At 38.9% G+C, this 19,529-nt stretch overlaps 1 protein-coding gene across 3 annotated transcripts in view; it reads right to left on the reverse strand.

Moving 5' to 3' along the window:
- CRTAC1 (cartilage acidic protein 1) overlaps positions 1 to 19,529 on the reverse strand; it is a 188,228-nt gene that overhangs the window by 143,963 nt on the left and 24,736 nt on the right. For all 3 annotated transcript variants that reach the window (XM_074296019.1, XM_074296018.1, XM_074296017.1), the window contains exon 2: positions 7,413 to 7,615. In XM_074296019.1, the coding sequence (XP_074152120.1) occupies positions 7,413 to 7,615 (203 nt within the window). The remainder of the gene's footprint in view (positions 1 to 7,412; positions 7,616 to 19,529) is intronic.

Raw genomic sequence — 19,529 nt, forward strand, 5'->3', positions numbered from 1 at the left:
TGATGTAGTTTAATCTTAAAAGCATATCCATTGCATATTTTGTTATTTTCCTTTTGTATAGCTTATTGTTAAATGCTTACCAGCACATCCCTGGCCTATATTCCTTTCCTGGTCTTAAATGTAGGAGAATTTCATGAAAATGTCTAATTTCTAATGGAGAAGATGTCCTTCCAGGGCAGTAGAGCAAAAATATTTTGCAAATATTCATAAATAGTCTGTGGAATTGCAGAGGGTTCACCTCACAAGAAACTGAGTGGCTGCTTCAAATCATATTTGACATATAAAACCAGGATCGATTTTCCAATGAGACTGTAAAATTAGACAGGAAGCATATCAAAAGAAGCTATTGTTTTCAGGCATAGCATTCCCCTTTAAAAGAAACCACTCCCTGAGCTGTGATGAAGATGTCATGAAACTATAAAGACTGTCCAGCCCAATCTTCATTTTACAGATAAGGAAACTGAGGCCCCAAGAGGCTAAAGTGAGTTGCCCAATAGATACTAAAATTTTATCAACAAGCATGAACTGGAGGTGTGTGCCCCAAATTTGGAGAGAAGGAAACTAGTGATTTAATCTTACAGCTAGTTTCAATTTAATTCAAGCATTTATTAACTTCCCAAGGCACTGGGATATAGTGACAATCGTCATTGCCCTGCCCTCAAGAAACTTATATATTACATTGTTAATTTGACATGTGTTTCTATGACCTGTGCTCTTATTAGTTAGCAGAAAATCACTTCAGACCTTTGGGAATAAAAAGAAAGGAATAGCTCCTATCAAGGACAAGAATGGCAAAACCAGATTTTTCTAGTCTGCTGAGATGAACCCCAGGAATGGGCACTTTTCCTAATGGGAGAAAGGGAAGCACCTGGATTTCCAATTTATACATGGGGAGCTAGGAACAAAATCTCCAATGACCAGGAGGCATGTGTATCTCTCCAAAATATAAACCCCTGCTACCCCATGAAACACATGGCAGAGACAATATGCCAAGAGAAATTTTGCACCTGCAGGTGAACAGATATGCAGTCAGCATGCAGAGGCACTCACCCAGCAGAGGCTCTGGAAGCTGAGCCCAGACCATCCCCCCAGTTGATGGTGATGTAGACCCAAAGGGAAAAAAAAACCCAGCACAAAAAAGAGTGGTCAGTTTCTGTTCCTCCCTGAGTCAGACACACGCATACTCTCTCCATCACAATTAACAGGAGATTCTGAAACACAACAAACTCACCGGCAACATGCTCAAAATCAATGGCATCAATACCCAGAACTGAGATACCAAAAAAAAAAAAACCTATTTGAAGAGCAAACACTCAAAGCAGCAGCTTTCTGCATGCTGCAGAGAACAGATCACACAGCCTCCTAACAAAATCTACCACAAGGTCAATGGACCCAAGATGAGTTGAAATGCAGGTGCTTTCAAAAGGCCAAGTATCTTGGTTCCATTCTATGTATAAAACCTCTACTTCATCAAATATAGGCTCAGCCATCAAACTGAGAAAAAGCATAGAATTTAGAGCTAGAACGGCTCTTACCAATGGACCTCGTCCAAATCTTTCATTTTATGGATGAGAAAACTGAGGCCAAAAGAGGCTTAAAGATTTGTCTGAGATCCTAGTAAAAACCCAAACAGGGATCCAAGTCTTTTGACTCCACACTACCCTGTTGTCTATAGACAGCAGGCCTATTGGAAACCTAAGTAGAAACAAGTCATTAAGAGGAGAAAGAAGAGGAAGAGGAGGAAGAAGAAAAGAAGGATGAGAAACAGAAGAATAATAAAGGGGAGAACTAGAAGGAGGAAGAAGAGAAAAAAGGAAAAAGGTGTAGAAGGAGACGGGCAAGGAGAAGGAAAAGAAAAAGGAGGAAGAGGGGAAGAAGAAGGAAAAGAAAAAGGAGGGGGATGAGGGAAAGAAAATGAAGGAGAAGAAGAAGAAAAGGAAAAATGAGAAAGAGGAGGAGATGGGGAAGGAGGAGGCAAAGAAGGAGAAAACGAAAAAAGGAGAAAGAGGGGAAGTAGAAGAAAGAAAAGAAAAAAAGAGGCGGGAAGAAGGGAAAAAAGAGGAAGAAGGAGGGAAAGAAGACAGCTGAGATGGTGGCAGAGTCTGGGAATGTAATATCGATGATTTAGATTAGGTTTCCCTTTTCCTCCCCCCAGTTTCTGAAAGCTAGGGTAACTCAACCTTGAAATAAATAACAAGAATTTAGAATCTTTCCCTCCAAGTCCTGAAATGGGAGATGGTTTAGATGTGATTTTATTTTATTCCATTGGGTGGGCTAAATAATCTCATGAGAGTCAGTGAATCTTAAAGTGGAAAGACACCTGACAGATCTAGTCTAACCCTCATCTAATGGATGAACTTTGTCTTTTAAAGTGACCATCTATCTGTCCTCTATAATTTTATATTCTAAGCATTTTAAAGTATCTAACTCTTGGTTAGCTAACCTAAAGAAAGAGGAAACAATGATAGGTCATTCCTAACTGAAGATTCAATAAAAAAATTTTTTTTGATAACACTAAAAGTTATTTTTGCTTTTGGAGCTCATTTTTTTTTATTTAAATGAGCATGAATGTGTCTAATGTTCTGAGAATTTACCACACTTCAACCCAGATAATGAAGTCATAATGAAAACCTGACCCAGGAACTAGAAAGCTACTCAGTTTTATCATCCTGAACAAAAATTAACTCCTTCCTTGCTTCCCATTCCTTTCTGAAGAGACACAGCTTCACCTCTCAGATGGATGCCTGACAACCTGAGTGCTTCTAAGATTTATCTGAATGGTTCATATAGTCATTTCTGGGGGAGAAAGGTGGGATGGAGGTTAAGTACTTTTTGTTGAAAGAGTGTTTCAAGGAACTCAACCAAGACCAGGAGAAATGAAATTCCGTTTTACGTAAAATAGTCCCGAGATGACAATCAGAAAAAGAGGTGATAAACACACACAAAATGGGACATCCAATTTTGTTATAGATAATCTGTACAATAGATACCACATAACAACTTGCTTCTCTGCTGTTTAGGATACAGAAAAACTATTTCTTGAGCTCCCAGGGGAGAAAAAAAATCTCCATTGAAAAGGAGACTTATCATCTTGACATCTTTTCCCTTAGAAAATCATCTACGAAACAGTTGATCAAACAAGGAAGGTGAGCTGGTCATGGAGCCAAAGTGAGTGATCTCAGTTGGATAGTACTAAACTGGTAACTAACTATATAATGTTAACAGATTGTTCAGATCCTTTGTAAAGAATTTTTTTTTGGAGGATGTGGACATTAATTGGGTGGGATAAAATAGTAAGGACGGATTGCAATCTGCATCTTTGGGACATGAATTGGGTGGATAAGGTGGTGTGAATAGGTCATAGTTTGGGTTGTTGGGAGTACTTTGATGAAATTATAGAGCAATTAAAATATTAGAAGAGAAAAGGACAAAGATGAATCATTAGCATTTGGAAAATAAAAAGACGCAATTTCAGTTTCTAAACGCGTGACAAGAAATGGCTTCAAATTCAATTAATAAGAAACTGAGGTTAGTACACTGGAAAAGGAATGGAAAGCGCACAGATGCTCAGTTAGGAGTCCTGACTGTATTGACCTCAGTAAACTTGTGTACCTTGTTATGGTGGTCAATCGACCATCTTTGAAACTTAAGAGACAGAAAGACTAAAAGGCCCTTAGCACAATCCCTTCCCAGAGAAAGGGAGGACAGGAGAAGGTCTTTAGAAGAGGACCTCCGGGTTTGCTTTTTTTAAAAATTCTTGTTCTTTGTACCTGAAAGACGAGTTGTGAGAGGTATAATATGGCCCGTGACTTTGCTATTTCAGTTTGCCTTTGAGGTAGCTGCCAAGGGGCTATAAATCAAAAGAGAAAAAAAAGCAAGCAAGCAGCACCAGGCTGTCTTTGCTTCTTTCCTTGAAGCTTAGATAAAGTCTACTCAACTGTGCAAACCCCGGGCTCTCTCAATGGAATGCTAGGAGAGGGACTTTACTGGTCCCTGAAAACGGAACAGGAAAAATCTGAGATCAACTAAGTGGTCAGAACAGAAGGTCTAAGGAGCATTCCCCATGCAGCATGAGAGCTGGCTGTATGGCTGGGAGAGCAGCACAATTGCAGTCTGCAGTCAGAGAAACTTTTCTGGTAGAGGGAGGTCCCAAGAGCATGGCATATAGAGCCATTTATTTATTGTTTTAAGAATAATTTTTTTTTTTCTGAGCGTAGCACTTTTCATTTTCATAGGTGAGAAAGACACACACACAGAGAAACACAGAGACAAAAAGAGAATATACAAAATAGCAAGCCTCTATTATGTATCACTTGCTTTTCTTTTAAGATAGTAATAGCACTTAGAATCGTAAGGTTTGTATAATACGTTGTGTATAATTGTAACATTATAATGTGTAATCTAATTATAGAAAATATTATGATATATTATATGTGATATAATACTATATTATCTAATTTGATTCTCATAACAAGATATTGCTAGTAGGATGTTATCGTTCCCATTTTATGGACAAGGAAATTGAGGCTGAGAGAGGTTATATGATTTGTTCAGAGATATAGTTGTAATTATCTGAAGCGGAATTTGAATTGAGGTCTTGACTGCAAGTTCAGTATACTTCATCTATTATATCACCCACTTGCCTATATAACTTTCAAAACTGTTCTGTTCATCTGTGATTCTTTTTCTCCTTTCAGTTCTCTTCTATATATCAATTTCTTTTCAATAACCCTTCCTTCCTCCCTTCTCCCTCTCTTCCTTCCTGACTTCCCACCTCCTTCCCTCCCTCTTCTCTCTGTTTCTGTCTCTCTGTCTCTCTCTATAGTTCAGCCTCTCTACCTCTCTCTCTGTCTCTCTCTGTCTCTATATCTCTTTCTGTCTTTGTATGTCTCTCTGTCTCCCCCCCCCTTTTTTTTTTTTTTGCTTTCCTATATTGTCATTCACTCTTCCTCCTCCCTACCTCCAACCAAAACCATTTAAGGATCAGAAAGGACAGAGTCCCAGAGGCAGCAAGGACCTTGAGAACCTAGCTCTCACCTCTAGAGCTATCTCCCCACCCTGTTCATTGACTCAGATACTTTCTTTGTCTCCTGTCTCAAACCCTTTGTCACAGGAGTCAAATCCATTCAGTGAACATTTGTTAAATGACTCTTGTAATCAAAGTACTGTGTGAACTGCTAAGCCACATGGGTTAAAAAAAAAAAAAAAGATAAATAAAAAGTCCCTGTCATTGAGAAGCCAGTCCTCTATGGAGAGATGCAACATGGAAACAGATAAACAGATACAAGCTATATGGAAAAGAAAGTGTTAATGACTGGGGAGATCACAAAAGGCTTCCTGGAGGAAGCAGCACCTAAAGTGAAGCTAAGGATTTTAAGAGGTAAGGGAGGAGTGTTTTCTGATATGAGGGACAATCTGTGCAAATGCAAATAGAGTTAAGTGACTTGCCCAGGTTCACACAGTCTAAAGTCAGATGATCCTAAACAAAGTCACTTTGCCTGTGCCTACTTCAGTTTCCTTAGTTATAAAATGGGGAGAAATTCTAGCATCTCTCTCCCAGAGTGGCTGTGAGGATCAAATGAGAAAATATTTGCAAAGTGCTTAGCAAAGTGCCTGAAACCCAGTAGGCACTTAATAAATGCTTATTGCCTTCCTCTTCCATTGTCTGCAACTTCAAACCTCAGAGAGTTGTCTGAGAGAGCCAAAAGGTTAAAAGGCTTGCCCAGCAACCATAGCTGGGGTGCCAAGAGGCAGATCTTCCTAACTCAGAGGTTGAGTCTCTATCTACTCTCCTACCTGCCTCTCCTGCATGTGTGTGTGTGTGTGTGTGTGTGTGTGTGTATGTGTGTAAAAATCACTTCCTCCTCCTCTTTCTTCCCTTTCTTTTCCCCTTCTATCCTTTTTTTCCTCTCCTCTTCTTTCTCCCTTTCCCTCTTTTCCTTCCCCTCTCTTGTTCCCCCCCACACACACACTGGACCTTTGATTTCACCTTCTTTATTGCTAACAAAAATGTAAACAATAACTTGTCTGTAACTGTCCATTCTGGGCAGCTCTCATCTATGTCCAATCACATGCATGCAACTTGCAGTAATGCTCATACACAGTCCCCAGAACTGACATTCTTGGTGCCTTCTGCCTTTTTTTCTGTTACTCTGCCACCATTATTGCAGAAGCAGAAAGCCCCACACATATATATTTGCACATATATTTACAAATAAAAACACATATGCCAAGAGTACATCTATATATGTGAACACATAAGGGCAGCCTGTATGCATAAAGACCTGATTTACCCTTCTCACCCATCCAGGATAAACATAACAGTGTGTTTCTTTGTGATGATCCTGGAGGATCTGTGCAAATGCAAATAGAGTTAAGTGACTCTAATTCCTAAATTCAAATCTAGCCTCAAACACTCACTAGCTGTGTGATACCAGGAAAGTCATTTCTCCCTCTTTGCCTCAGTTTCTTCAACTGTAAAATGAGTCGGAGAAGGAAATGGCAAACCCTTCCAGAATCTTTGTCAATAAAGAAAATTAATTTCAATGCTGTATCATTTGATTGTTATTTGTAATATTCCTTTCTCTGTTTACAATCTCCACTTCTTAGTTTTGCTCACATAGAAAAATCACTTCCAGAGGCTGAGGAATATGGTCAAATCCCAGCCTGTCCTGAGGCCCAGTCTGCGACTTTCTGTTTATCCCATAAACAAAAGCTAAACTAAGCTGGTTCTAGTTCCCAAGAGTTACCAAGAGCCAACTCTGTGATCTTTCTCCCTTTATTAGAATTTTGGGAGGAAATTTGGGAGGAAAAATAAAGCCAGAAAGGTTGTGCTTGCCCAGATTGCTGGAGGCTGTTAAAACTCATGATCAGACCTCATTCCTCAGCTGACTTCCTCCCTTGGAGGATGAATCGTGAGGAGGGACTGAGAACTCTTAGCCCACATCCTCATTAAATGTCCACCAAATAGGGTTGACTTTTTCTTATCAGGGGAGGGCCCAATGATGAGCTGGCAGGAAGACAGATGGGCCCTTAGGACGACTCCAAACTCTACCTTTTGGTCTTTAGTTGCTGAGAGGAGCCACTGGCTATCAATTTTTAAATTATTGACTAGCCCAATTAATGTTTTTCTTTAATAATAATATAGATAAAAAACGAAAAATAATATGGATAATAGATTTATCTTTAATATATAACTGTCTCTTGAAATTTTGTTTTTGAACCAAGAAAACTAAATAGAGTCTGAAGAACAACAGCAATGTCCTTTGTGCCCAGTATAACTCCAGAAACTCCCGGGGAGTCCAAATGGAAAGAGAAGAAGCTTCCCTGCTCCAGGGACTGGAGTTCATAGTGTGGTATGAAGAGGCAAACAGAAGAGCCTCGGAAGGAGGTGCAATGAGAATGGTACGTACCCTGCCACCACGATCTCAAAGTCCCCGTCGTGGTCCACATCGGTGACGGCTACGCCGTAGTTGAGCTGGGTAGGGTTGCTATCATAGTCGGGAGGCAGGACGGAGTTGGTGACTGCAGTGAACATGGGCTCGGCTCTCTGGGACCCCTCACTGGGAAGCAGGAACCAGCCCAGCAGCAGCAGCAGCAGCATCCTCAGCAGCACCTGAAACCAAGGCCAAGGAGCTTCAGGGGGAGGCCATCGCTCTTGGGGAGGATGGGGACCCCGGCAGGCCCGAGTTCCCCCATCTAAACAGGATGCGATTGAAACGCCTCCAGCCACTACACAAGAAACTTAATTTCCGGCCTGGACATTTAAATCGAAAGAAAATAGATCACAAAGGCTGAAATTTGAAACTGGAACGATCAAAGGTCATCTAATCCAAGCCTTTCACAGATGAGGAGACCCAGAAATTTAAGTTCCATGGCCAGACTCACATAGGTCCCTTGACTCCAATTCCAGGACTGTTCCCATAGCATCCCGCTGTCTCAGTCTCTAGAGGTTTGGATCAAGGCAGCCAAAGTCACTAAGGGTCAAAAGCACCAAAGGAGCCTTTCTTAGATTGTATTTGTACCAGGTCTGGAGTAAGGAAGGCCTGAGTTCAAATCTGGCTCAGACACTTATTAGCTATGTGACCCTGGGCAACCCTTTTTGCCTCAGTTTCTTCATCTGTAAAATGAACCAGAGAAGGAAATTGCAAAATCATTCCAGTGTCTTTGCTAAGAAAATCCCAAATAAGGTCACAAAACTGAACAATAACATTCCAAAAAGCATCCAAGAAGGAATTTATTATTTGATACTTCACTGAGCCAACTTCCACCGCCCTGCCTTTAATACCAGGAAACAAAGTCATTGTAGCCAGGGCAGACATACCAGCAGAATCTAGCTGGCACTGCATCAGTCACTTGGAAAAATTAAACCATCTTATGCGTGTTTTATTATAAATTAATTATGTATAATACATTGTATAATTCATTATTATATCTCTAACATAACTCAGTGTTGCCAAGCTGCCTGGGGCCATGGAAAGGGATGGCACACACCCAAGAGACAGATGCAGAAGGCCAAAGTAGGAACTCCCTCCCTCTCCATGCTGGAGCAAGGGAGACACTTAACTGCCTATAGATAGTATCAACCTGGCTATTCTTGTAGGCACCAGAAACCACACTGAGGGGACTAAAGGCCCAGCTGGAACCCGGCCCACAAACTGCTGCCCGGACCAAATCCCCCAAAGGGGATGTTGTGGCCGCTTGATTCCAGCAGGCACCTCACCTCTTTGTGATGGAACAAATCCTGCTGGCATGTCAGGACGTTTGGGAGAAATCAGTCAGCAAGATCTAGGGCTGATGTCTTAATGAAGGGGAATACAAATGAAGGCAGTCCTCACGTGGGGAGGCAGACACACACGCACGCCTCTAACTAGACAGGAGGCTTTAATAATCCATGGGACAGCTTGGGGCTCATGGGGACTGAGAAGACCACCCTGCTTATCCGGGGGAAGAACAGGATCCAAATCCTGGCACTTCCAAGCTTTGTGACCCCATAGACACATGGAGCACAGCCTCATTTTTCATCAGAGACCCCCCCGGAGGTCACTAATCTGCCTACAGCCATATGGGAAGTTAAATGTTGGAGATGGGATTTGAACTCAGGTCCTCAGCCTCCTCAGCCAGTCATCTTTCCAACTGCAGTTAGTCCTTCATATTTGAAGACCAATGACATCCCAGGGCCATGTCTTGACTTAGATGTGAATTGGATTTAACTGAGACAGTGATACAAAGTCGTCAGCCTCACTTTCTCTTCCTGAGGCAAAGTCCAAGGCAAGACAAAAGTTGGAGCAACTAGTGATGGCTCAAGATGTATATAATTTTTTTATTTTTTTAAAAATAAAAATACTACTTTATATTTTAAAAAGAATAAAATAGTATTTATATATACATATACATACACAATACATTCATACACATATGCATATGTGTACATGCAAACATATATTAATGTACAATACATATATACATTCAATACACACATATGTATTTACACACACCTATACATACCTGTATACATATACACACATGCATGCACATACACACACATATATACATGTGTATACATATATAGTAACTTTAGTTATCCAAAATTATTTAGGAAATGAGGTAGCTACATGTAACTAGGGAAAATAAAATATTGAGTAAATAAAATAGCTAGTCCTGGATGAGGGATCCTTAAAAAAAGAGAGAGAGAAGCAAGGTATCCTAAATGAGTAAATTTCCTAGGTAAACCTTTTCAATGCAACAACTTTGAAATTAAACATTTGTGAGGAAATCATTTTAAAAGATATTGCACACTTCTCAAATTAGAAAATTAACATGATGACGTACATCATTTAACTTCTCTGAGGAAGAAGTTCCCCATCCATAAAATGAGGCAGGTTGGAGTAGATGATAGTAATAACTAACATTAATGACTATTATAAGGTTTGTAAAGCACTTTACACATTTTCATTTGTTGATTATGACAGATATCACTCCCATTTTACAGATGAGAAAACTGTGGGAGCTTGAGTGACTTGCTCATAATTATACACAACATTCTTCCTGGATTTAAATCTCATTATCAGAAGAAAAGAGGTCTCCTAAGATGCAAAGCATAAGCAGAATTTTACCCCCTCGAGCCTCAGTTTCCTCATCTTTAAGTAAAGGAGTCAGCCTGGATGACCTCTAAGGTTCCTTAAAGCTGCAAATCCTTCAGACTTCAATTACTGGTCAGAAAATTGCTTCTAAGATGACTCTTAGGAAAGAAGATTCTAATCTCATCTTCAAAAGGAAAGTAATGGATGTTCTATGGAGTGAAGTGCCCCAAATTACTAGGAAATCTATAGAGAATAACAGCTTTCACTGTGTTGCTTTAGGGGATCACATAGTTGGTGTTAAAAGAGTTCTTAGAGGTTATCTAATTTAAAACTCTCTTTCTACAAATGAGGAAACTGAGGTTCAGAGAAGTGGAATCCAGCATGGAGTAATGCTTGGTATTGGACTTGGATTTAGTTAAACCAGGATTTGAGTCGTCTCTCTGAAACAAATCGTCTGAATGGCATTGGGAATATCATATAACCTCCCTCAGACTCAGTTTTGTGAATTAGGCATGTAAAATGCCTTGCAAATCTTAAAATACAATTTAAATCAATGAATAATAACAATAATATTGTTCAAAGTTATCCAGAGTCAGGATTTGAACTCAGATCCTAATAATTTGGAATTTAGTATCTTTTACAATCCACCACAAAAAGATGTGAAATAAATCATTCAAGAACTTTGTAACTCAGTGATACCGCTTTAATTTTGTGACAGATTATATTTTTGAGTCTGACCATTCATTAAATGAATTTATACTGCTGTTAAGAGAGTTATATTGTTATAAGATCATTGGTTAAGAGTTAGAAGAGACCTTAAGAATCTTCTAATTCAATCTGTCCCCCCATTTTACAGATGTGGAATCTAAAGTTAAAAAAAAAAAAAAAAAAGGACTGATCCTTACCCAGCTATCCAGTTTTTAAAGGTTATGATTCTGTTCCAGAGATACAGCGTCTCCCTTCACCCTTTGTCATCTCAGACTCAGACTGAACTTCTCCCATCTACTCTGTTCTGAGGAAGACCTGAGTTCAAAATCTACCTTGTGTGATTTTGGGGAAGTCATATAACCTCTCCTTAGCCTCAGTCTCTTTATTTTTTATATGTATAACCTCTCAAAGTTGTTACCTCCCATTTGAACACCATTGTAAGGATCAAATGACATAACACAAGTAAAATGCTTTGCAAATCCGAAAGAACTATACAATTGCTAGCTGTTATTATCAGCTATTAGGGAATGGATTGTATATTACCAGAACAGGTTGTTCTCAGTAGTCCCCTAATTTGCTGTGAATGGCCACATTTCTATTTCTCTTTATGAGTTGGCTCTGCTCCACAGGAGGAGACATGAGAGGGAAAGAAAACTCTTATATAAGTATGGTCAGGAAAAGGGGGTGCTACATGGTCTACAGCTGGAAGACTGTATTGTGGAATCTTACTTACTTACTATGCATAATATCTAGTTGATAGCTATTTAAAAAGAAACAGATAGCAGGAAGAGGGCTGGTGCTTTTTGGCTCTAAGTAGCCTAAACATGGCAGTAAGAAAGAATGTTTGGCGAAAGTTCTCATAGATGTTTACAGTCGAGAAACCCACACGAGTGGGAATATGGGAATATAACTGCAAGGGGATCAATTGAAGCTGGGAAAAGTGGTGACCTTGGTAATTTCCCCTTCTTTATCATCACTGTGATACATAAAATCATGACTGTCCATGGCAGGATACGGGCTTTCTTTTGTTTAAAACCAGCTTTCCAAAAACAGAGTACACAATTTTAAGTTTAATATTTATTATCCTAAAGATTATTTATATAATGCTTATTTATACAATAATAAAGATAACTAACTTTTTTTCTATCACTTTCTTAAGTCTAAAAAGAAAATAAATCAAGTCCTGATTTTTGTCACATTTGTCAATTTCTAAAGTGTAAATAATGACATTGAAAATTTAACAATTAGCTCTTATGAGTTAGTAGAGTTCATTTTAGCACATCTCTGCTTGCATTCCTCCTGTGTCTCCATAAGGGATGTGCCAGAGCTGGGAAAGTAAGCTATGGTGAGAGTTGTGCTCGAGATCCAGCCAAGGACTGCCTATCTGAATTGTACCAGCTGAGCTTACTCCTTAATGCTCATTCCTTAGAAAGAGTGCCCAGCAGTGGGCATTCCCTAACTAGCAGGATTCCTTGCACTTTGGCCAAATGAGTCAGGCAGAAGATAAACAAGAGAATAGGGTAAGAACAGAAGGACAAAATGACAAAGCAAGAAAGAAAAGGGAAGGACTGTCTTTATAAATCATTTTGTTTGTAATTTCATCAGAAACTACTTCTTTAATACAAAACAAACCGATATTAATTGTATTTCCAAACTTAGGTTTAAGGAAGAAAATGTAGTTGGTGGGAGGGAGAAAAGGAGGGAAGGAAGGATGGAGGGAGGTAGGGAGAAGGAAAGAAGAGAGGAAGGAAGGGGGAAGGAAAGAAAGAAATATGGGAAGAAGGAAGGAAGCAAGGAAGGGAGGAAGAGGGAAAGGAGGGAGGGAAGGAAAGAAGAAAGGATGGAAGAGAGGGAGGGAGGAAGGAAACTAGCTGTATTGTCCAGTCCTGACAGGTAGGTGATGCCATGACATTTAAGTGCCTTAAACCCAAATCACTCTGGTTTTCATTGATTGATCATCAAAAAGTCCCAGGCCAAACCCATGTGGTGTTTGTTTTGGCTCTGACTGAAATAATTAACAATTGTTGCTGTTTTGGTCAAAAAACCCTGAGGGTCTTCCCCTCCTAGATTGATTCCTTTTTCTTTTTCTTTTATTTGCTTATTTTTCACTTGGTAAAAAATGATATTCTTTGCCTCATTTCTTTCTTACCTAGCCTTAATCACTCAACGGGACTTGCCTCAGTTAAACTGGAACCTAATAATGACCTTAGCTTAGGCCAGGGAATCCCACTGCATCCAGGACCATCTTCAGTCATACTGATCTGTATCTGGCCACTGGACTCAGATGGTTTTGGAGAAGAAGGTGAAGCTAGTGACCTTGCACAGCCCTTTCTCAGTAAGGAACAAAGGAAGAAAGGATAAGGAGTCACAGGTCCTATTCACTGTGAAGGATGAGGCAGAACCAAGTTAATACAGATCACTTCATCCCGTGTGAAAAGAGCCCATAGTGTGAGGTTCAAGAAGTGAGAGACTCTAATTGGCCATGTGAAGTGGCGATAGACCTTAGACATATCAACACTTAGGAAATGGAAGGCAGTGGTGAAGAATGAGTCTAAGTCTCTTTCCTTCCCCTCTAACAGGGGAGTAGACAAAAGGTAGAGAGCTTCAGGGCCAGCGTAGGACAGGACAGGAAAACACTGTTAATAAATGTCATCCTTCTTTCCTCAGTGCTGGTGTTGCCAAGGATACAGTGAAGGAAGGTGAAATCCACCTATCCACCTGTGTCCTCTTACTATGAACATGTGTATATCTACATTATTCTTTAGCTATCAAATAGTAGAGTTTTAATAACATTGTTCACTCATAAAGAAGAATTAAGGTATGAAACCATACTAAGTCACTTAAATTACTTAAGTAATAATTTTTAAAAATAATTCACACTTATAGAACTTTACAGCTCCTAGAAGTACCAAATAACTAAGAACAAATCATTTTAGATTAACCTTATTTCATTTAGGGGGGAATGAGGTCACTAGGCTGATAGATCAGCAGAATGGTATAAATACACCTTACCTAGAATTAAGCAAAGCTCTTGACAAAGTCTCTTCTACTATTTTTGTGGATGAACTGGAGACATCTTGTCTCCTGTTAGGAGATGACAGCGTAATTAGATGAATTCAGAACTGGTTGAATGGCTGGCTTGTTGACTTGCTTTGGACTTAGTGCCAACATGGAAAGAGGTCTCCAGTGGAGTAACCCAGGGATCTGTATCCACTGGCCCTGTGCTATTTAACATTTTGACCATTGCCTTAGGTAAAGTCACAGGGAGTATGCTTATCAAATTTGCAGATGATATAGTGTTGAGAAGATTCACCATATTGACAGAAAAAGTCAGTATTCATAAAGATCTTGACAGATTAGATAAAATGTACTTAATTCATTTAATGAGTATTTATTAATATGCTGTCTTCTATGTGCTAGTCATTGAAGATACAAATTTAAAAATTAAGCATTCCCTGCCCTCAAGGAACTTCTGTTTTCCTAGAGAGGCTATAACATATACATAGATACATTTTTTAAGTAATTGGAACCTTGGAAGGGGCAATTTTAGTGGAGATTTATGGATGAGGAACCATATCGTAACTGATAAGGAAGTATGAGGTAAGGAAATACAGAAATAGACAGTTTTTCTAGAAAGTTAGTTTCGAAAGGGAAGAGAGATGTAGAATGATTGAGGGCATGGCAAGGTTAAACAAGAATTTACAAATGAGGGGAAATATGAGCATGTTTATAGACATTACAGAAGTAGCCAGTAGAGAAAAAATGATTGAAGAAGTCAGGAGGGGATGGGATCAATGGCACAAGTAGTGGAGGAAGCCTTGATAGAGACTGGAACTAAGTAGAAGAGAAAAGGGATTTGAGGCATAAAATTGAGTAAGAGAAGGAGCGTCCAAGGAATGATGTTTGTTTTCTCAGTAAAGTATTAGGTGAAATCCTCTGCTGAAAGAACAAGGAAAAAGAGGGTAGATAGCTTGATGAGAGGGAACATTTAGAATAGCCACTCTGGAAAATGTAAGAGCCCATGTGGAAATAGCAAAAGGATTGCTACATTACAATAAAGGCCCAGTGGAGTTTAGGACATAAATCAATAGTGGCTCCAATCAGCCTTGTGGAATGGCTTCCTCCAAAAGTATTAAACAAACAGGGAATAGGAACAGAGGAGGTGAATAGTGGAAGATTGAAGTTTGGAAAGACATTAGTTAATGACAGGACAAAGGAATAAGGAATTTAAGGATAGAGATCAGTGTTAACTGGTTAATTCTGAGGGAGATAATTGAGATGAGCATGGAGTGACTGAAGCTATTGGTTCAGATAAAAATAGACTTAGGAGGAGTAAAGTGTAAGGAGAGACATAAGGTTATAGTCAGAAGCATTTTAGAATTATGAATTACAGAAATAAAATATGGATGGGTGAGATGAGATCAAGAGCATCACTACTTTTGATGGAGCAGACTGATAATGCAGATCATGGGAGTTGAGAAAACTGACACACTATGGATCTGGGATATTTGAAAGGACCTATTCATGGGCAAGGGATGGGGTAAAGAAGAAGCCTGAGCCGGGTTTCTATAAATATATAAGGTAAAAGGAGTGAGAGAGGGAGAGTTCTCCCAAGAAGGGAAGTTTGTTAACCATAAAACGAGGGTCCCAAGGGAATAATGAAAGGGAAGGCAGAAAAACACAAAATCCCATGAGAGGGTTGGGCTGAGGTGAGTAGGGATGAGTAAGGAGTACTAGGAAGAAGGAAATTTTTATCTAGACAGCCTTCAACTCTGAACCATTGGGATTATAAAGGGAGGAAGGAGATTTTGTACAGAACAATAAACAATACAATATACTTCCTAGTAAGCAAAGCTCCATAGTCTGGTAGGAAGAGGTCTACTATCTGGGGATCCATCTGGAATGGTAGTCACAGTAGAGCTTGGCTATGTTTTGTAGGGATGGGGTTAGGAGGAGCAAGGGGCAAGGCTGTGGTCAAGGGTAGGTCCCAGTCAACATATAGGGAATAAGTTGATGACTTTTCTCTGTGATTAAGAACTGCTAAAACCTGATTGATTTACTTACCTTTTCCATCAGTAATAAATATAAAATTTTACTTCTGGGTTCAAAAATTCAGTAAAAAGTTGGGAATTTGTAGCTAGACAACAATTTCTGAAAGATCTGGGAATATTACAAGCTCATTATGAATCAATAATTCAACAAAGCTACTTCTTTCCCCTTCTCTTCAAATGTACTATTGAGCTACTTTGAGATAGGCAATGTCTAGGATCAGGGAAGTGATAGGCTTGCTCTGACCTTATCAGACTATCGATGGAGTATATTGTGTTCAGTTCTGGGAGTCTCATTTAAGGAAAAACACTGATAAGCTGAAAAATGTTCAGTCTAGGGGCAACCAGGATGAAGAGCCTGGTGAGTTCCTATTTTATGGGTATCACTTGAGGTATGTATCCCAAAGAAAAGAAGATGTGATGAACTATCTTAAAATATTTGAATAATTAAAAAAAATAATTAAATTTGCTTTGCTAGGCCCAAGGGTCAAACTAGAAGCAGTGGGTAGAAGCTGTGAGGCAAATTTAGGCCTTAGGTAAAAAATCCAAAGTAAAACCAAACCCTTCTTCAGAATGAATTCTTTCAAACACATTTTCTTGCACTGGAGGCAGAGGTGTGCTGGAGCCAGCTCTAACCACCTCTCAGAGCTAATTATTGTTTTTCAGCATGAGCCTTTATACCTTGGAAATCAGTAGATGTTACATATCAGGATTTGATTTATTATTTTGTTGACTGTCTAGACTGAAGAAAATGATAGAAAAAAATGTAAGAAAATTACATTTTTTAAGTGTGGTTAAGCAGATTAAGCTTAAAATTGTATCCTGAGTATATTTCTCCTTCTCCCATGGAAAACTAATTATTAAACATTTACCAACATACCATGGGCTGGAGATGCTCAAAGAGAATCTGACTACCTGTTGGATGGGTTTTAGAGAGGATTTTTGTTCAGGCATGAATTAGACTAAATGGTCTTTGAAGTCCCTTCCAACTTTGAGAGGTTATGAAATAATGCCAAAAGGTTGTATAACCAAAAACATGTCCATGATAAAGTTCCAAGATACTGTACACATGATTCCTCTTCCCACCCCATCCCCCAGAAGAACCTGTCAGTACAGAATATTTGCACTGCTTTGAACTCTGACATTTGCAAAGATCAAAAATAATGGTTCACATTTATATAGAATTTTAATGTTTACAAAGCACTTTTCTTTAAAGCAACCTAGCCTGTAAAGAGAAGTAGTGCAAATATCTTTAGCCCCCTTTTTTTTTTCAGATAAGGGAACTAACATTCACAGAGGTTATGCGAGCTTTCCCTACATGGACGATAAAAACCCAGACCTGAATCTGGGTGGTCAGATTAAACCCCAAAACTCTTCCTATTAGAAAAGACTGTCAGTCAGAGTAGAGAAAGGGGCTGGGTAAAGGAGCAAATGAATGAAAAGGCAGTTTATTAAGCACTTATGTGCCAGGCACCATGGTGATCATCAAGGATACAAATACAAAATGTCAGAGAGTCTCTGCCCTCAGGAAGCTTATATTTTAATAGAGGAAAGAGATGTAAGAAAGAAGTGGTCTAAATTTAATGGAAATGTCTGAAGGGTCACAGGGAGTGATCCATATAGATGTCATCTGGTAGACCCTTTCCAGAAACATTGACATTATTGGTATGATGATACCCAGAACAAAAATTAGAATGGGATGGAAGGCAAAGTTCTAATATTTTGAAAATAATCATAATCATAACAATAGTGGTCTCATAGCTCTTTGAGGTCTGCAAAATACTTTTGCAGATGAGAAAACTGTGGCAAACAGAAGTTAAGTATCTTGCCTAGGGTAAAATAGTGTCTGAAGCAGTATTTGAACTTAAATCTTCCTGACTCAAAACTGTGTCCATTATACCACATAGCTACCTCAGACTTGCAAACACACACACATACATAATGTACATAAAGAGACAAACTATGTGTAATATATGTTATTTAATTATATAAGATATGTATATTACACATAATTTGTCTCTTTATTATTGGGCTTCTTAATCTGGGTTCTTTTTCTTTTTTGAAATAAGTATGGCAATAACTGTATTTCAGAGTAATTGTCTTCTTTTGTAATTTTAATATTTATTGTGTTTTATGTGTTTAAAAACATTATTCTGAAAAGGAGTTTAGAGGCTCTATCAGATTGCCAAAAATGTCCATGACCCCAAAAGGTTAAGGATCCCTGCTTTAGAGAATAACTTTCAGGAAGGAATTCTATCCTCACATTTTATGCTCTGCCTCCAAAAAGCCAGCAATGAGGCCCTCACCCCCACCCACACACAGAGGATGGTAATGAATAAATACCAGTTAGTTCTTGATGTGTAGAATCACCTTGAAGCCTGGAAGACCTGGGTCCTCTGGGTGGTTTTCAACCACTTCCAAGAATACAAGTCACAGAGAAGGTGCCAACCTATACTGGCAGAGGAAGTTTGCTTGCTAAAGAGTTCCTTGTGCCAATGAAATCCTAAGTCTCTTCTATGCCTAATTATTAATGGAAAAGTGGCTGGTTTGTAAGTACATTTTCTAGTGATAAATCTTTGGAAAAGGTCTTCAAAGGGGTCCTCTCTCTCTTCTGGGGTAAGTTCAATTCCAAATTTCTTTCCAGAGATTTATGTCTATACCAGTATATATATGTTCCAAAACATCTCCTGAAACAGTCAATTTAGGACTGACGAGCCTAGATTGTGTGGAGCCAAGGACTAGAAATAAACCATACATGAATTTTAGGACCCAAATAAGCTGTCTATTACTCCTGGGGTCAAACCTCAATCCAACTGGATGATAATAATAGAGGAATAACATTTCATTTGCCTTTGTAAAGTGGGGAGAACTAGGAAGGAGATTGGGGTGAAAATAAAAAAGGAAAGAATTTTCTCTGACCCACTCTTCTTCTAAAGAATGCATACTGTTCTGGATTACTGGTAACACATTCAGCTGATTTTATGAAGAGAAAGAATATAAAACATGCAAGGGTTATTTGGAAAGTAAATTTATGAGGTTAATTCCCGGCACGCATTACATAGGAAACAATAAAACAGTAACTTCATTGCTAAAATATAAAATAGATCAACCATAGTCATTTGTGACTTGGTGGGCCTTTGGTTTAAAATAACTGATTTCTTAGATATGTAGTTTTTCAGACAAAGTGTGTGGATCCTCAGATCAAAAAAAAAAATTGGTTTTATGGCAGAAATTTTTGTCCAAACTGGTTGGTTTTAGGGGGAAAATAGTTTCAGTCAGCACACTATAACAAAGCTACCTGCAAAACTTTCTAGAAGGAAGAAAGAGTTCCAATGATATTGACTTTAGAGAAAAAAACACATTTTATTGGGCTGGCAAACGAAAGCTCATTCCAAGCAACAATAATTGGTTGAATTTGTTGGGTTATATAGAAAGGTTCTCTCTGAAACAAAGACCTATATTTTTAAGACCAGTATTCTACCAGTGTTTTTGTAAGGATCTGAGTCATGGAAGTCTACATACAGTCTCTGAAAAATTGAAAATGATAATCACTCAGAGGATAATGGACAGGCACATGGTAGGTAGGAGCTGGCTATAGCACACTCCAATTAAGGAATTATGAAGTTCAATCCCAGCCAAAAGTGTCAACAAAGAAAAGGATGAGTAAAAGAAGACAAGCGGTCATGAGGCA

This window comes from Sminthopsis crassicaudata, chromosome 2 (genome assembly GCF_048593235.1).
Source record: "Sminthopsis crassicaudata isolate SCR6 chromosome 2, ASM4859323v1, whole genome shotgun sequence".
NCBI lineage: Eukaryota > Metazoa > Chordata > Mammalia > Dasyuromorphia > Dasyuridae > Sminthopsis > Sminthopsis crassicaudata.